The sequence below is a fragment of the Pogonomyrmex barbatus genome, unplaced genomic scaffold (assembly GCF_055798465.1).
Source record: "Pogonomyrmex barbatus isolate J1 unplaced genomic scaffold, ASM5579846v1 scaffold3, whole genome shotgun sequence".
Classification (NCBI taxonomy): Eukaryota; Metazoa; Arthropoda; class Insecta; order Hymenoptera; family Formicidae; genus Pogonomyrmex; species Pogonomyrmex barbatus.
This window is the reverse complement of record NW_028297127.1, coordinates 7613218-7631693: the sequence shown is the minus strand read 5'-3', so window position 1 is coordinate 7631693 and position 18476 is coordinate 7613218. Positions and strand designations below refer to the sequence as shown.

Below are 18476 nucleotides of genomic sequence, written 5' to 3'. Positions count from 1 at the left end.
AATGTTCCGTTTTTTGTGTTAAAAAAGACAATTAACATGAAGAAATTTTAGATGAGATAATTAATTATTGCGAATTTATGGAATTCTTTAGGTGGACAGTTATGAGAAATACGTGCTAGAATGCGAAGAGAAGGAAAAGGCAGAAATGTTGGATCAAATCGATGACGAAAAGAAGAGTCTCGAGATGGCGGAGAAGTGGAAAGAGCGGAGGGAATGCCTCGATATGCTCAAGCGAGAACTGGAAAGAGTTCGCGAAGGTAAAGACATGTCCGATTGGGACGCCCTGTTGGATGAGGAGCTGAAGAAGCATGAAATGGAGTCTAAACTTCTGGAGGAGGAAGAGAACGACATTAATAAAGAGAAAAGCGACGATGAGAAGGAGGTAAAGAAGGTTGAGGTGGATATCGAAGCGAAGAAGAAGAAGTAACGATCCGTTCGTGTCTTTGAAAGTGTCTTATCCAGACTTTACGATAACTCACATCGCGGTATGTAAAAAAAACAGTTATATATAGGTGAAAATAAAAGAATTTTCCCTTGAGCAAAAAAATTTTTGAAACATTTTATATTTATACTCTCGTCGTTTGGCGCGTGATCAAATAAACAAAAGGTAAATACAATCAGAATTTGTGAGATATTGAAATTATTTATATAGTTGCTATTGAATTTTATTGAAAATCTACAATTTTATTCATTATTGTTGATATATAAAAAAAAAAACGTAATCCCAGCAAACACAAACATATAACAGCAAATATTGCAATTATAATATAATGGAATATAACACATAATATAATATATTTGATTAATATGGATTAATATTTTACGTTACGTAAAACGAGATATATATAATATATAATACATTAATATATTAATATATTTCTAAGATATAATGCCTGTTATATCACATGTTACTCTTATATTATATGTATAGCAGTTATATTCTATGTTTGCTGCGAAATAATCGTTGTTCTTATATACACATTAATCTAATAATCCTATATATAATGCTATTATATGTAATAACATTACAATTCAGAAGGAAAGTAATGACACTTGATAATTATTGAAGTGTGAAAAGTTTATACGTATAAATCACTGAAATTGATTTCACCGTTGTTGCCGTTTACTGCGATCGATATGCAGAACAAATCGTGAACGCCTACCTCGATAGATTTGTGCCTGCTTTTGAGATATGTCACGTTTACTGATATTCTCTCATTGTACATGCGCATTAATAATAAATATCACCGATTTACTTAGCCATGACGTTGCTGTGACGACATTCTCGACGAAGTGGGGATTTAAATAATGTATGATAATATACTTACTACATTTTATCATCGACGAACAAACGGGATATTGTCAGTTAAGTTTTAATCTTGCGTTTAAGCATATGGAGATTTTGTCAAATAATGTTTTCGATAGATTTTAGAAAACACGTTTTCGCAACTGAGAGAATAATAATTTATATATACATATATTTATATATACATACATAGAAGAATATTGCAATATACAATTTATATATTTAACAGCGTACAATGATCGATTCTGTGTTTTTATATTATAATACATTATATATGAAACGCAATACACGCAATACACGCAATACACGCACACGCGACTTTTAATGTAGAATTAATAAAATAAGTAATAAGGACAATTGAGAAAACGTGTAATTTTTTAATTTCAATATTTTCATGTTAATCTAGGATTGATGTACTTTGACAGATATGTGCGTTCGTCGCAACGATTTCTAACATTTTCATTTTCGACTGTTCGAATGTATTGACATGACATTATTTTTAGCGCCGAATAGTTCGATTAATGTAGTTGTCTGTAATTAATTTCAAAATTTCAATTTTGACAGACAGATGCATGCGTCACGTTTTATCTGTCATCGCAATGAGAATCCAAATTATCGGCCAATTTAAAAAACGGCATTATTTGTTGGCGCGGTTCCAACTGGATTATATATTTCTTTCAACGATTAAAAGTTTTATAAATAAAAGGAAGCTTTAGGAAATATTTTGTGCCATTTTATACATGTATAATGGGTTTAGAAACATTTTGGATTATTTTTTTATGTTGTAAATAATTTTCGAGATATGTTTATTTTATCGCAAAATATAATGTGCGATATTATGCAATTGAAAAATGTTTGAAGAGTAGTTGCAGTTTATTTTTGACAATTTATGAAAGAATCGTCTGAAACCAAGATCGACAATTGATCCATTTTGCGCCATTTTGAGTAAATGCCGATTGCACAATCGAATCGACAATAACAATTTACAGTGAACTGCAAATGTATCTCGTGGCGTATAACATCGCATTTCTCTCATTGAGATTATCTCAACTTGCCGCACGGACGAACATCAATGACAGACAGATATTGATTATTCCGTACAAAATATCATGTAGCCATCTTGAAATACCTGTCGATAGTACCAAGTCATTAATAACTATTAGACGCTCCAACTTTTATAGCGGATACTACGCAGAGAAATAAACAAAAATAGGTATAAAGTATAAAATAATCGAGGTTGGATGATAATTAGTTAATCAATTTCAAATTAAGTAATAAAGTTAAAAAGTTAACAACTTTTAACTTAATATAATTTCAAACGAGTTAAGTTTTAACTTCAATTAGTTACTTTTCAAAATACATTAACTTTAAATCGATAATAATAATGGACAATCTCGGCAGACAAGTTTTTATGTAAATAATGTATTTTTTTTCTTTTTTGAGTTTACGTATGTACATAAATTCAATGTTCATATTGCTAACCATGTGCTATTATTTTTAACAAACTTGTAATCTAGTGAAGTTAAATTTTTTTTTTAATAAATCGATAATCAAAAAAGATATCAGACAAGTACATATTTCCTTTTTCCCACAAGAATTTCTTATTATGAAAAATACTCCCCTTCAGCTAGAGTTCAAATATGAAATCTCCCAATTATTCATGTCAGGTATCTATCATCTATTCGAGGGGAGGACACTGAGGGGATATTTAACGCAATAACCAAATACCTATGTAGTGACAAGGACATCATATTGACTGGAGGAAAATACTTTGAAATTTGCAGGAGAAATAGTAAAAATTTATTACAATTCTATTTTATAAAAAAAAATAATTGCAAAATTCATCTTTTAAGCTGCTTATTATGTCAGTAATGCTTTACTTGATTCTCAGTGATTTTTTTTTTTGCTAATTACAGAGTAGTCACGAGTTGAAACGAGTTTTAATAATCTGCCTCATTCATGATTTTTTTTTGCATAAATGGAAAATGATATAAAAAATAGTTATACATGTCTTTTTTGTAACTTTTCCTGAAAAATTAATTGAAGTAATCAGTTTTCCTCTACGATTAATATTTATTTATATCACATATTTATTAATATTTAATTTTTGTTTATAACAATTCGTTGTAAAATTTTATAATTTGCTCTTTATGTCGTTATGTATTAGAAATATTTTTATCTTTTTATCTGTTTTTTCTACTTGTTAAAAATTAAAAAAAGGAAAAGGACTGAGATTAAAAAAAATCTAAAATTGATAAGAATGGACGTAACCAATGTTTAAGCAAGAATTTTATTTACATTTATATTTAATTAATATTTTTCACAAAACGTTTTAAATTAAATTTTTTATTAAAACTGCGACATATTTTTTACAAGATATGATAAATTTTTTAAAAACAATTTTTGAAAAATAATTTCGAGCGTCACGCAGTTATCTGCAGTGTTGATTATAATTTCACGTAGTTGAGGCGATCGCCACCAGGTGGCGGTAGCGGTACAAAAACGCGCGCGGACCCGACCGCACGTTGTCGGATAGCGTCGGTTGGATGGCGCTCAGTGTCCGCGTAATCCGGCATCCGGAGTGGAACGTAGGACGTAGGCGCAGCGACCCGCTTCCAACGGGGTGACGGCGAGCGTCCCTATGTCGGTTCGTCCGTCGTCGCTCGTGTTACGCGGCGCGAATCGCGGAAGGCGTCGATAATCGTCGATAATCAGCGCGGCGTCGTTCCCGCGCGCGCGGCATCGACGGGATGCCGACCGGCGTACGGTGCGCCGCGTTCTCGTGAGTGCCACGGGGGAGACCGTTCTATGTACAGACTTGTCGCAAATCCGGAGGGCACCGGCGACGACGACGACGACGACGACGGGTGCCATGCCGCGCGGGCGCATCCCCCTACGGACGAGGCGAACGTCGTCGGCAACGAGAGCGATGACTCCGCGTCGTCTTGCCAGCTAGGGCACACCACCGCCAAGTAAGTAAGTGCCCTTAAGAACGTTTCAGCTTCCTACTTTCGTTCTCTCCTCTCTCGTCCGTTTCATCCCGTCGGCGCTCTCTCCTCTCGCGACCGTTCTCGATCGCTCGGACATGCGACTCCCGGTGATAGCCTTCGGCGCGGTGTACGCCGAGGCGCTCTCGTTCTATCATACCGCCGACTTTCTATTCCGCCCCGATTCTATTTCGATTCAGCTTCGGAGCTATTAATAACGACGAGTTTCGCGACACGCGACGAGCGTGACGCGATATCGGCTTAAATCAGTCCCAACGCGGGGCTTCCCCGTCGGCGCCTGAGGGCACCTTTGGGCCTCTCGCGATTTTAATTAAAGTGCGTCACCCAGTGTCGGAGCTCCGCCGCGGGTTGCATCTTTCGCCCGCATTTCCGCGTATTTGGAGAGTGGCACGCGAGGGACCGAATCGGAGTCTCGCGCGCCGGCGCGAGAGACTCGCGTGTGAGCGGCTCGCAACTTCTCTCACCCTTTCGCCCCCTCTCCCCTTTTTCATCTATATTTAAAACTACGCGACACAATTTTATGTATACAGATATATTTTTAACAAATAACCGAAGAATGCACTCGAGAAGAGAAACGAGTTGTAAGAAACTTTTCATAAATATTTGATAATAAAAATATAATGAATTTCTCTTCTCGTCGTCTTCCTTTTTTTTTTTTTTTTAATCTTGCAAGATTTATACAAATACGTAGTAAAATCGTTTAAGTTTCCGACTTAATTGACTTCGTTTTGCGTGCCTATGAAAATTGTACCGCGCCGGCAATCTGTACAGTTTTAAAGATATACTGCGAATTTCCGTGGTGGGGGGTGACATTGGGAGATAATGAGGGGTTTAAATAATAACAAAGTCAATCTTTTGAACATGATGCATTGCGAACATCGGTACCGCGCGCGTGGCGCTTTCGCCTTGCACGTTACGGAGGTTCTTCGCGATCGATGCGGTTCGCGTGTCTTTTGACGATCCGACGCAAATCTCAACTTAGAAATGTTTAAGAAAACGTTGTGTGAGAAGGTCAAGGACTTCTCCGTGTGACCGCGTTTCTCTTTTACCGAAAAGGACGAGACTTATCTCGTAACACTTTCGATTTGCGCGACGCGAATGTACCCGCGTGCGCAGCGGAAATCGATCTCGATCAAAGATCAAAGTTGGATCACGGAATTTCAAATTCTAAATCTAAATGTAAAATCAATCCAAGTCCAATACGCGAACCTTTGAAATTTTAAATGTATTTTTAATTAAATATACAACCTTAAAATTGGCTTCCAATGTATTCCCGATCGGAAAATTCTAATAATGTCTTCAGTTTATTATCGATGCGATTAACAGATAAATTTGATAGAATAAATACACTCGAAGAAATAAAATACCGATTAAAAAGTGACACTATCAGATTAATTTTGCATATCGATTTTTAAGTCTTCACATTTTTGATCTTTTTTATCTTTTAATAAAAAGGAACTGTTGAATGTGTATCGTCTAAATCATATTTCATCAATATCTTATATAATTTCTTAATATAAAAAAACTTTCGGAGAAAAGAGATGAAAAAAAGGGGAAATAAGATAGACAAAAATTTAACATATTGTGCGTGCGTGCGTGCGTGCGTGTACGTGCGTGCGCGTGCGTGCGTTAATAGCATACATGATTCAAGTGATTGGTTGTTAAATCGTAACCTTTTGCATGCCATTAAAAGGCTTATAATGAATTAATTTATTATTGATGAAAATTATAACAATAAATGTTCAAAGTTTCAAGCTAAAATTCCACCGTTTATTTAAAATATTATACTTTTCAAAGGGCTTTAGAAAATAACGCGGTGATTCATGATTATCTTGCGTAAAGGATAAATACGATTGAAAACAAATTATCGAGTATAATTATTATTCAAGCGATGCACAAATGCATCGGTCGCGATAATATTCTCTCAGTACCGTGCATCATCATGGTATTGCAGTTGATCGATTCGACGAGGCTTTGTGCGTCTAGAACTTTTTGTTGCGACAATAAGAGGTGCTCACGAAAGTCAGGTGACGTCGAAGGTCGATGACCGTTGAACCTTTGACCGTATGTATGACACCATTGATGCGCGAGCCCCATCGCGGAATATATTTCTACTGCGACTGAGTGTCGTGGATCCACCGATGTCTATCCGAGGATGAATTTCAGTTCCGATTGTTCAGTTTATTTCTCGTTTTAAAGATAAAAGATTCTCTCTCTCTCTCTCTCTCTCTCTCTCTCTCTCTCTCGTGAGCTTGGGAGCTTTCTAGCAAACGACACAGTTGACACAGTGTAACACAGTGTCGCTATACATGCTTTTCTGTTACGACACAACTACGAAGCAGAGTCGGACTGTGTTCTGCATCATGGTTGCCATTTTAAACTTTTATGTTCGTAAGCATTGAATAGTGAAAAAGAATTCTGTCTTTTTCTGTTTTGAAATTAATCATTTATTTAAGATTTGTTTAAGGCATTTTGTAGGCCTATTCTCTAACGACAATATAAGTGTCGGTCCACAATAAGTGATTTAAGCTTTAAAAAGTAAGAAATTGACCAATTATAATCGAATATGAAAAGAATACTCGACTATGATTAGTCAATTTCTTACGGCTTAAAGATTAAATACTTATTGTGGACCGACACTAATGATACCGAATTGTCTTTAAGAATTACAGAATAGGCTAGTTGGACCAAGAAGAAGACTAAGAAGAAGAAGGAAAAGTTATTTCTTCGATTATTGCTGTGATACTGCAAATATTTTAAAGGTTATGCTCGAGAATGAAGCAATCAAAACCTTCAACAAACTTCAGCTAGCGTCAAATGGTGACTATATCTAGAACTAAAAGATATTCCATCAAGCAGACATTGTGTTTAATTGTGTGACACAGTGTCTATCTTCTTGCTGGAAAGCTCCCCTTGTCAGCTGTAAGCAGAAAATGAAACTTTGCTTTCGGGTTAATCACTGTCGACTTTACTTGGACACATTCTAGTTGAGGCCTACTTGCTAGAATGTTTAATGTGGAAAGTTGGACTATGATAACTAATGGTCTTCCTCGACTTTTTCATTAAGTATTGAGAGATGACTCGACGGATATTTTTTAGTATAATATAATAGTGAAATATTTCGAAAATTACTGTACATCGTTGATTATTTGACACACCTGTTAATATTTCTTCAAATTATTTATTTATTTTTATCGAACGCATCAATTTTTTGAAAAAAAATGTTATTATAAAACGCGGTATAAAGATATGTTGCAGAGTTTATTGTTAAATTTGTTGTAACAACGAACATTCTTAATAATTTTCAAGTTATAATCAGGTTGTTATTTTGTTGAAATTATTGTGCAAAATATCCGAATATTTTGAATTAATATACACATTTTTGTTAGGGGGTCATTGGATTGAAATTATAAATTTAACAAAGATCCAGCATGTGAAGTATTTTTCGATATATCTGAGTAATCGTATATTACAGTTATATATAATTGTTCGCGTGTTGAATTAATCTGCCTCGCACCCTTTTGATTTATTCTCCTTCAAATCGCGAGGGAGTGTCTCTTTGAATTCTATTTAAATTTCATTTCGTATCACGTTTGCCATGCAAATTGCATGCAAAGAGTCCAACAACGACGTTAACAATAGCGAGCAATACATACATTTCTCGGTAGACCGTGATATTTCAAAGATTGACAAAGAATTAAAAAGACCGTGATATCTCAAAAATTAACAAAACAAATCGATTCCTCTCTAATATGATATTGTAGATTACTGATGAATGTGACAAGACTATGCATTTGAAAAGCGAGAAGAACGTAAATGAGAGCGGAGAAAGAGCATCATCCATTTTTTTCCAAAGAAGACGAAAAGGTTATACGATTTCGCGGATTTAAAATGATAAACGTATAGTATAAATTTTATTTTGAAATAAATAAGTATGGGTGAATTCAATCAAGTTGAAAGTATATACCATATAAAATAACATAGATCTTTTATTGTTTGTTTTCTCAAACAACTTACTTTAAAAAGGTATAAATTACAAGGATATTTTATTATAATGGCCGGATTCATTAAACGTACTACGGTATCAATTTTCAAATAATTAACTTTTATTAACTTTTAGTTTACTCTAAGTATAATTTTGTAATATAAAACTTCACAATAAATTATATTCTTTAGTTAATTTATTTATTTTTTAGTTTATTTATTTAGTTAATTTATCGCTTTTGTTTTTTAAATTATTTACATTAAATGTAACTGATCATTTTTATATATTCTTTTTTAAGTATACATTTAAATTAAATTTTTTATATATTTTTGTATAAGTCTTTATTTATTTAATATAATTTTCTTTATTATATTCAAATAACATACCACAATCGATATTTAAATCAGTTGATATTTTAATAATGTATTTTGATGACTTATGACATTTTTTGATACAAAAATGATTATTTTTTTAATTACAAGCGGTCAAAATTGATTTTGTATAAAATGCTCGTGAGACACATTTATCAATCACTCATTTTATCACTCATTTTATCATTTTATCACTCATTTTAAGGCGATGCTGGCCTTATCTGTATGACAAAACGCAGTAATTTTTGTATTGCTCTCATTTTTTATTAACTTTATAGATCTGGAAATTCGCAATTAAAATTTATGCATTAATACGTGTTTAGCATATGAATTTCGTATCAAGAACGAGAAAAAATTTAGATTTTTTTTACCATTTGGTACCTTAAAATGGCGTTCAAAGCTGTCAAGTCGCGTATAAATATTTGCTTTATATGAAATTTTTACAGCTTGTGCCTACAAAATTGATATTGCTAGACTAGAAGGTTACATGAAGAAGCAACGTTGAGTTCTTAGAATTAGGCTTAGACACTTATTACGATCAGAAGAGTATCACAACAATTTGTTTATATGTGTGTCATGTGTGTACAGAAATGTATGCATAAGTGTATATATGTATACATAAATGTATCTATGTATGTGTAGATGTGCGAACATTTTCGTCGGAGTTTGCTCGTCAGTCCAGCATCCCCTTAACCTTTGATTTTTATGGTAATAAAGTTGATGTTTACTTTTGATTTGTAATTTTCTGTACGTAGATATTACGCATATTATAGCAATTAGCAAATTGACATTATATTATTTCATAATTGATGAAAATAATTAAATGTAATGAAAATAGTATTAATATCAAATGTTAAATTACATAAATTTATTAAACAACAACGAAATTGAGACTTTTATTTCAAATAAAAAAATAGAAATTATAACTTATTAATATTACAATTTACAAATTTTAACGTCTTGAGAGGAATTAAACTTTTGATAAAGAAATTGTAATAATTGTTACATTAATTCTAATTTTATTTAATTTTTCTAATTTTCTAAAGTTACACAACTTTATCTTTCTAAAATCATGAGACAGAAAATAGAGTTTAATAATAAATTGTTTTATATTATTTTTTTATATAAGGCAATACAAATATCATTTTTTAAATAAACATCTTTAACATCTTTAACAAATCTTAATATTTATTTAGTTTATTTAAAAATTATATATAAAATTACATATAATATGAAAAGACAGAAAATATTTCAAATTACATTTCAGTTAATTTATTTAATACAAAAAAATAATAATTCGCGCAAATAATAATTCTATTTATTTTTATAATGCGCTAATTTTATTTTAATCCTTTAGTTTATTTATATTTACTTATATTGCTATGTATGTATAATGTTTTTATATAGAAAAAAATATAATATAGAATCAGTTAAAATCGCGAAATGCGATATTGCAGCTATCAATAAAAGTTTAAATCAATAATAAATCGGTGGTTATATCGGTGGTTATAAAAACAATTTTATATTAAAGGTTTGTGAGCTCTATGCAAGTATTGATAAATCTGGATTGTTTACAATTAAAAAACTTTTCGTAAATATATTTATATTTGAGTCGCTGTATCAATATTAATAATAGTAATAATATCTTTTACTACTGGATGTGCGCCCCCCCTCCCCTCCCCACACACACACACACACACACACACGCTTTTTTAATTCTGCCTATATTTTTTAATTCATTTAATTAAACTGTAGCAATCTTGATAGCAATCTTGTAGCAATATTTTCTTTTGAAAATAATTAAGAAATTATCTTTTGTTATGCAGACTTTGGTAATTGACTTTTTTAGCTTCTATTCTAGGTTCTTTTATGAGTCATTAACGATAATTAATTCGTATTTCGTTCGATCACGTTTTCTACAAAAAAAGTTCTTGTATTAAGCGATAAATCTCTTCCCGGTTTTTGTGAGAAGAACATGTATTGATTTTTCAATAAACGCATGCTATTTTTTTTTTCGTCGTGTTTTGCCAATGAAATCTCGATATCATATCGGTATTACATCGACACTGAATATGCGTATTTTTCGCGTAAAGCCTTGGGGCAGTCGACGTGCGACGGTTTTACTGCGAGCGTAACGTACATATTTCAGTTCCGATGGAATTCATAAATAGCATAAACACGCGAGGTTCCACGTGTGAAATTGCACATCGCTGCGTTCGACAGAAATACTCGTACCCTCCTGCATTATACATTTACTCTTTCACATAATAGAAAAATCCGCGATTTGCAATGCGCTGTCATAACGCAATTCGAGGGTCAAACGAAATTGGGCTATGGATGACATTAAACGTGTAACGTGTTTTTGAATACGTTGAAAATTATATTTCGGAATATTCACGCTACAATTTATTTGTATGATATTAATTGCACACTTTTAATATTGAAATTTTCTTGAAATTTCACATTAAAATAAAGCTATTTTTTATGATTTCAGTGTCTACAGTCAAATAATCTACAGTCAATATTTTATGCAAATAAAACAATTTTGCATATTTGATAATGAAATCTAGCTTATGTACATTTTAAAATTTATGTGTTTATTCTTTTTCTGGAGTATGAAAAATAGTTCAAATCTATATAATATCGTATCTGTTGAAACAAACATGACATTTATAAATTTTGATTCCAATACGATTTCAAGTAAAGTTTAGTATAATGTACCAAGCGGAAGTCGTACACGAAAAAATATTCACGAAAAAAATATTTATGGTTCGGCCGCGCGCACACACACACACACACACACACACACACACACACACACACACACACACACACGCACACGCGCGCGCGCGCGCGCGCGAAAACTATGCATTATTATTCGTGTCATCAGTACAAGTACACTTTTGTCCCTGTTAATCACTGAAAGCCAAGAAAGATAGAATGATACTTGTGTCACTAAATGGAAAGCACCCAGTGCCGAGCGACGACGCTTCAAAGAACGTTGCCGCCCATGTACGAAAGAAATTCGCGACTTTTATTTAGCCGAAGGGTCGGTAACCTGATCTCACGCTCGGTTTCGTCGAGTTGAACATGTGTTGTTCATCCGCAATTCTTTTAACAAAAATCGAACTAATCACATACGAATTTTGGAACGTGGCGGAGATTGGAATATCGAGCGCGAAGAAAATCGGCAGTAGGTCGATTCACGACAATTCTACGATTTGGACGTATCGTCGATGCCTGCCCGGTAAGCAGAAGATTCAGGTTTGATTCCTGGATGAGGTGATATTTTTCGCAAAAATAATTATGAATTTTCATGACTGGTTCGTGATCGGGTTCCGCCGTGACGCACGATTATTTATACCGTATATTTGACAGTGGCGTTGGAGGGTCATCGCTGCAGTTCGATCTGCATCCATCGAGGCCAACATCGCTCTGGAATACCGGTCGTGGGGATTTGATAATATATATATGCGTATGATATTGGATTGTTTAACGTGTTGTTCTAATCACGTTATATTGCGATAAATATCAGCACATGCCTCTGTGGTCGAAAGGATAAGATGCCTGCCTGGTAAGCAGGAGATTCTGGCTGAGGTGATATTTTTCACAAAATAATAATTACGAATTTTCACGACTGGTCGTGATCGGACCCCGCCACACCCTCCTTTCTTATCTATGTCTTGCGATACGGTATAGAGTTACATTCTCGTGTGCTGTGCGCGCCGAGAACCTCAAGTCTAAGGCTCTAGGCGATCGTCGCAGGTACGTGAATATAAGCACCGACTCAGGGTAATATTCCTAGGCGTTGTCGAGTGCCGACACTCGAGGGCAACCAGCTCCCAAGCCGATCTCAGAGCGATCGTCTTCTAGACGTCGTCGGACACTTTCATAAAGCGACAAACAATAACGTGTTGTATGTGACAATCAGTGAACTGTTAATCTTAGATGAACAATAAGCGAATCTTTGTATGTACGATTATTCGAAAATGCAATGAATATTGTTGTCCACGTAACATTAGAGTTTGAATTTAAAAGACGTGCGACATCAAATTAAAATTGAGGAAAAATTTATTTGAAATTATTTAAAGAATTTTTTGATGAAAGAAAGAAAGAAAAACATATTGTTGATGTTTGATGCACAGCTATATTTAAGAAGAGCCGCGTGTCTATCTGGACATTTCATTAGCAAATACTATTTGGATTAGTCCGCTCTAAATACGTCATGTATCGAAAGCGTCACATACGCGCAATTTCCTACGACTACATTTATCATGAAGTTTGCATATGCTATTGGCGACGATTCCCGGCATCTATCGATTTTCCATGCGTAAAGCTATCCGACGTATTTCTAATTAAATCATCATTCTTGTTGAGGGGTTAATGGATAGCGTTTCGACAAGGAAATTACACATGGATGTGTTTGTATAGTGTATTTGACGGATACTATTTTTTTTTTGAAAACACATGTATCTCTACATAATATTTCTCTAAAATCTAGTTGATTTTAGATTATTTAATATCAATATAATTGCTAGATTCTTATCTTATTATCAAGAATAAAATTAATTACTTTAAATTTGTTATAAATTTGTTATTTTATTAAGATTAAGATTCTAATTACAATTTTAATAATAATTAAAATTACATATATATTCTGTTTATTAAATCGAAGTTTTATTTATTTATAATATTGGATAAATTATTATCATAATCGATATGAAGTTAATAGATTGTTTTTAAAATTTCGATATAATTGACAGAATTCGAACTCTCTAAAAGTATTCTAGAAAAGTATTCCCAAACTTCATAACGTCTAACAATTCTATTAATAACGTCGAGATGAAAATACGAGAATTAATTTTGGCAATTGACATTTGGCCTAAACGGTATGCAATATCGTTTTATTATGAATGGAAATAAGTTAAACAAAGTGCTTTTTTGGTTTGATCCCAATTATTTTTGATATTGAGTTTTTTTATTTGATATTCTGCGCATTCGTGTTGTCATTCGTATATCGATAGCACGAATGGAATGGGTAATAGAACACGGCAGTTCGTTAAGAAATCGGTCATTGACATGCCGATTGCGGTGGAAGTTGGATCGCGGATAGCTTGTACACTCGCAATTTCCTCCGGCTGCCTTCGTCATGAGGCAGACTGTATGTCTCATTCACAGCGATTCCCGGCATCTATCGGTTCTCTCTGTAGAAAGCCGACTATTACGCAGCTCCGTTCTATCGATCCACAGCAGCCAGGCATTCTGCATCTCTCCCTTTTCTCTCGTATACGTACACATACAACTCTCTCCCTTCCTCTTCTCTCTCTCTCTCTCTCTCTCTCTCTCTCTCTCTCCACCCCCCCCTCCTCCTCCTTCTCTCCCCTCTTTCTTTCTTTTATGCTCTTGCTCTTCATCCCCTTGTCACTCTCCTCGCTCATCTCTCTGCTTCCATTCGCGTTACATCCACACTGCATTTTCACTCGATCCTCCCCCCGGTCTTCGCAGCCTCTTCGTGTACCTAGGCGACGAAGCCGGGGAAGCCGAGTTCCTCAACCTCCGCTTTCCATCACCTATCGGAAAGTGATGCGAGCAGCGACGAGACGAGTTGTAGTGATCTCCGTCTGCTCGTCGCGACATAGACATTTTGACATTATTCGCGGCGTTGTCACTCGGTCGAGATTGAATTCTCTCACGAACTCGCACGTGTGATAACTCGTCCACGGAATTATTTCGCGTTGGGATGAAATAGAGAAATGTATTTCCGTATAGGATCTATGGGCAATTCTGCATTTCGAAACGATAGCATCTGTAGTAATAGGTACAGAAAAAAGAAATTGGATTAGAAATTAGCGAATAGACTTTGTAAAAAATGACAAAATTAATTTTTCTTACATACACATACACATAGTTTATTGTATATTACGCGCGCGCTTGTGTGTGTGTGTGTGTGTGTGTGTGTGTGTGTGTGTGTGTGTGTGTGTGTGTGTGTGTGTGTGTGTGTGTGTGTGTAAATTCAGAATTGTAATACTTTTTTGCATAAACTCCGTGTTAGAGGAGAAACAGATGCAGCAATGAAGATTCGCTTTACATTCTTTATTACTCACTGTCATAAAGAAATGAACAGAAAATACATTAACTCAGCAACTGTGTCACTTAGTTGCACATTCCTGCACTTCTCCTTTATAAATTTCCTTAGAAACTTCGCAATAGTATATTCGTATAATTCGCGATTATTGAGAGATAATCCTCCTTCGTTGTAGAGCAGTTTGGATATTTTTCTGATTTTCATTCCGAGCTTGTCAGATTGCAAAGTGCGATTTGCGATGAATTGTGTTAAAAATCAAGTGTCATTCATCATATTTTTAACAGAATTTTTTTTGTTATGAAGAATTTCGATTTTGAACGTGATTTATTTGTCAACTTAAAAAAAAAATCGTATTGTGACAAATATATCACACAGCGTAATGTTTATAAGAATTATAACATCGTATTTAGCAAAATTACTAATAATATAAATTAATTCATCTATTACAATAACCATCTCTATAATTAATAATATGAATATTTAATGACATAATCGTTAATAATCAAATGTCTCATAATCAGTGTAACATTTCTGTTTAAAATTCATTAAAAATAGTCTGATTATATATTATTATTATTTCTTATTTTTTATAAATTTTTCATATGTTTTCTATATTTAAGAAACTTTATTACGAAACAGAGTTTGTTCAAATATAAAAAATAAAGAACATATTTTATCTCATTTCTAACTTCAAAAAATGTAACCAGCGTCACTATATTAACCATTTATGAGTATCACGAGTAGCGTTGAAACTTTAGCACCATATATATATATACTGTGAGGTTGTTTCGTTGAAAGGAATCTTTGCAAGTGACTTCGACTACATTCGTCTTTGTCTCGAAAATTACGCTGGTAATTTTCTTTCCGTGTGACATTTTTCTAAGCTATTTTAGAATCTGCAGGTTTTTCGGTTAAATAAAAAAGTAAAAAAAATCTTCTGAAATTTTCTAAATGTGCTTATTGTTTCCGTATTCCGTTTGAAAAAAATTTTCATCCAGTAAAATCTTCTTTTAGTTAACATTCCATGTGAAGTTATTGTACACTTTTTTCATTTACCTCCCTGGTAATACAGCATACCCTGTCGACAAGAAATATAAAATCTAGAGATCACGGAGAGTACAAAAAGAAACATTACTTGCAAAATTTTTCACAAAGATTTTTAATCGTATTATAGTATATTTTATAACGTGTAATACTTACAGAAATATGAGATAAAATCTCTTAGTGAAGCAATAAAGTCTTAATAAAGACCTCGAGCACAGTTTTACGGGATTTACCTTTGACCCTAGCTACTTCAAACAACTTGAGCGACAGACGCTTGGACTGACATTCTCGATATTTTCGTAGCTTCCAGATTCTAGAATGCAGTGTAGGTTGCCCTTTTATTTATAGAAACTGGCGGTGTCAACGGCCCGAACGATTAGCTTGCCGAGCTCGCCTCTGAGAGGCGAGAAAGATCCACGAATTATTCCTAGAAGTAAAGACACAGAGAATATCTTTCTTGGCGTGAAACTTTCGGTCTCTCTTAGCAAGAGTTTTATTGAGACATACTGTCGAATCGCATCGAATCTCATTTGAGTGCAAATTACGAAAATTTGCATACCACAATTGCAGTTTTTAACTGCAGTTTCTTAAGACGGTCTCTTTAGATTACAAATTTTCAAATTGCAAATCGCGATAATTACAGCGATAAAATAACAAAGGGCCTATTTAATTTTGTTTCTCCAAATCTGTTCTTCTTTATATTTTCTTTTACACAGAGAGATTTTCTTCAGCTTTGACTGTATGATATCTAATAATGATTTTACAGCATATATAACACACATGTGCGTGCCAATCTATGGATTGGCCGCCCACGGGAACGTGCGTTGCAAGTCGTGGATTTCGCAACGATGAAACGGAGCAACTTTTGACCGATGACGTTGTTAGATTAGGTAACCGAAGTTTGCAATAGCAAACGAGAGTCAACCTGGCTTGCCAGAATGCTATCTGGAAACATCGAGTGGCCCAATCAGTCGTTGGTCGACGTCGCGAATGCGTCAATCGTTTCGTCTCCAACGATCGACGCGGGAATTATGGGCGAGGCATGCTCCATCTTGCATGTGATCGAGGAATGGGTTCAGAGGGATCGAAAGAATACTCGACGGAAATGTTCTGCGGCGAGAACTGTTGATCGCGAGGTCGAACCCGCCGATCGATTCTGTAAAGGTTTCCTCACCGACGAGCCGGTCCTTCGCGATCTTCTGCACGGAATACCCACTGAGCACGATCTCTTCGAAGTCGCATGCACGATCAATCGTCTGGTCTACTTCTACGTCATCATACGGTGGATCAATCTCGAGATGTGGATTCTCGTGGGCGGCAACTCCTACGTAATGAACTCGTGAAGTTATGCGACTGATTTGGGAAAAAATATGGAATGTCGGATCGCTAGAGGAGGGCTTTCAGACTGGCTCCAGCCAGTTTTGTTTTCATAGCGAAGAGAATCATCTATAAAAAAAGTCAGACCGCCTGCAGTGCAATTGGGGAATTATTAAATAATTGCGAGCCAATTTAATTGCGAGTATTTCAACCGAGTTGGAGGAGAGATCCATATAACTGAAATTTATTTAGATGCACGATTATTTATAATTATGCTGGACTATTTTGTTTTGTTATCTTGACAATTAATTTTGCTGTGTGATATAATCATGGACTACGTCAACTCTCTATTTCATTTATCATTATTTGTGCATAATTGAAGGTAATGCTGAATTATGAATATTTTTGAAAAATAAATATGTTGATTTGTGTTTGGAATTTTTTGTGCAAATAACAGTATTTTTCCCTTTATCTTGCTAGTTACATAATTTTTTTAAACTTTCTTTTTCCATAAAATTATTTTCAGAAATAATGAAATGTTTTTAAAGGAAAGAATATATTTTATTACTTACTACGTGAGTGAAGCGCAGTAAATTATGCATCTACTTTATAAACTATGCTAAAAATACAGCAAAAAATCTTTCTGAATGACGCAGCTAAAAATGTAATAAAAATAATATTGTAAGAGTTTATGCTAAAAAATATAACGTTGCAACAGAGAAACTTGAAAACTTTAAACGATATAAGAAAAAGAGTATGCGACAAAAGTGAAAAAAAGTATACAAAATATCTGTAGATATTAAAAGGAAAGGGATAATAAAAATGTGAAATTTTCTATAAGGTTATATTCTCGCAAATAAAGTTATGTTAATAACTACCTTGTTACACGTTTGTATGAACTGAGACATGTTACATAAGACCAACTATATAAATAATATGTTGCAACATGTAGAATGTACGTATGCCTAGTACTACAAATTTCTTCAGCGTTAAATATATTTTTATCTTATGACAAATACACATACACACGCTGTGTGTCTCTTTATAAGAAAACTCACATCAGAACCGCGCGAATGAGACTAAAAGGAACCGTACGATTCTCGAACTAATGACGCGTTCTTATTTTTGTACGTCTGAGTGACAATTTTCCAGGGTCGTTTCTCAGAGCGCGATGAATTCTCGCCTTACTTCGAAATACGCAGATTCGATGTGTCCCGTGTTGCTGCTCGTAACAACGTAAAAAGACTCACGAAAGGCAGACTCTTCCGCTTTCCGGAGGGACAGGTATTTTTAATTATAATAAATCTAACGTAGATGCACAGATTTTTAGAATGTAGGACATTAATTATTAGCCCAGTGT

The 18476-nt window shown here is 34.2% G+C and overlaps 3 protein-coding genes across 6 annotated transcripts in view; all 3 read left to right on the top strand.

Moving 5' to 3' along the window:
* Positions 1-18476, top strand: part of LOC105424764 (uncharacterized) — a 44066-nt gene that overhangs the window by 2364 nt on the left and 23226 nt on the right. For 3 of the 4 annotated variants that reach the window (XM_089079880.1, XM_011635161.2, XM_011635162.3), the window contains exon 3: positions 92-2787. In XM_089079880.1, coding sequence (XP_088936006.1) covers positions 92-427 — 336 coding nt within the window. In that variant the 3' untranslated portion in view covers positions 428-2787. Of the gene's footprint in view, positions 1-91; positions 2788-18476 lie in introns of those variants that run through there. The other variant, XR_016139909.1, reaches the window with a different exon arrangement.
* LOC105424766 (uncharacterized) overlaps positions 3893-18476 on the top strand; it is a 68948-nt gene continuing 54364 nt past the window's right edge. The window contains exon 1 of the mRNA XM_011635164.3: positions 3893-4278. Within this exon, the coding sequence (XP_011633466.3) occupies positions 4115-4278 (164 nt within the window). The 5' untranslated portion in view covers positions 3893-4114. The remainder of the gene's footprint in view (positions 4279-18476) is intronic.
* LOC148935975 (uncharacterized) lies at positions 16552-17554 on the top strand. Its single transcript, XM_089079425.1, has one exon. The coding sequence runs from the start codon at positions 16738-16740 to the stop codon at positions 17140-17142; it is 405 nt and encodes a 134-aa protein (XP_088935551.1). The 5' UTR covers positions 16552-16737; the 3' UTR covers positions 17143-17554.

Coding starts and splice junctions, on each gene's coding strand:
- LOC148935975 (XM_089079425.1), top strand. CDS start 16,738: ATGCTATCTGGAAACATCGAGTGGCCCAATCAGTCGTTGGTCGACGTC.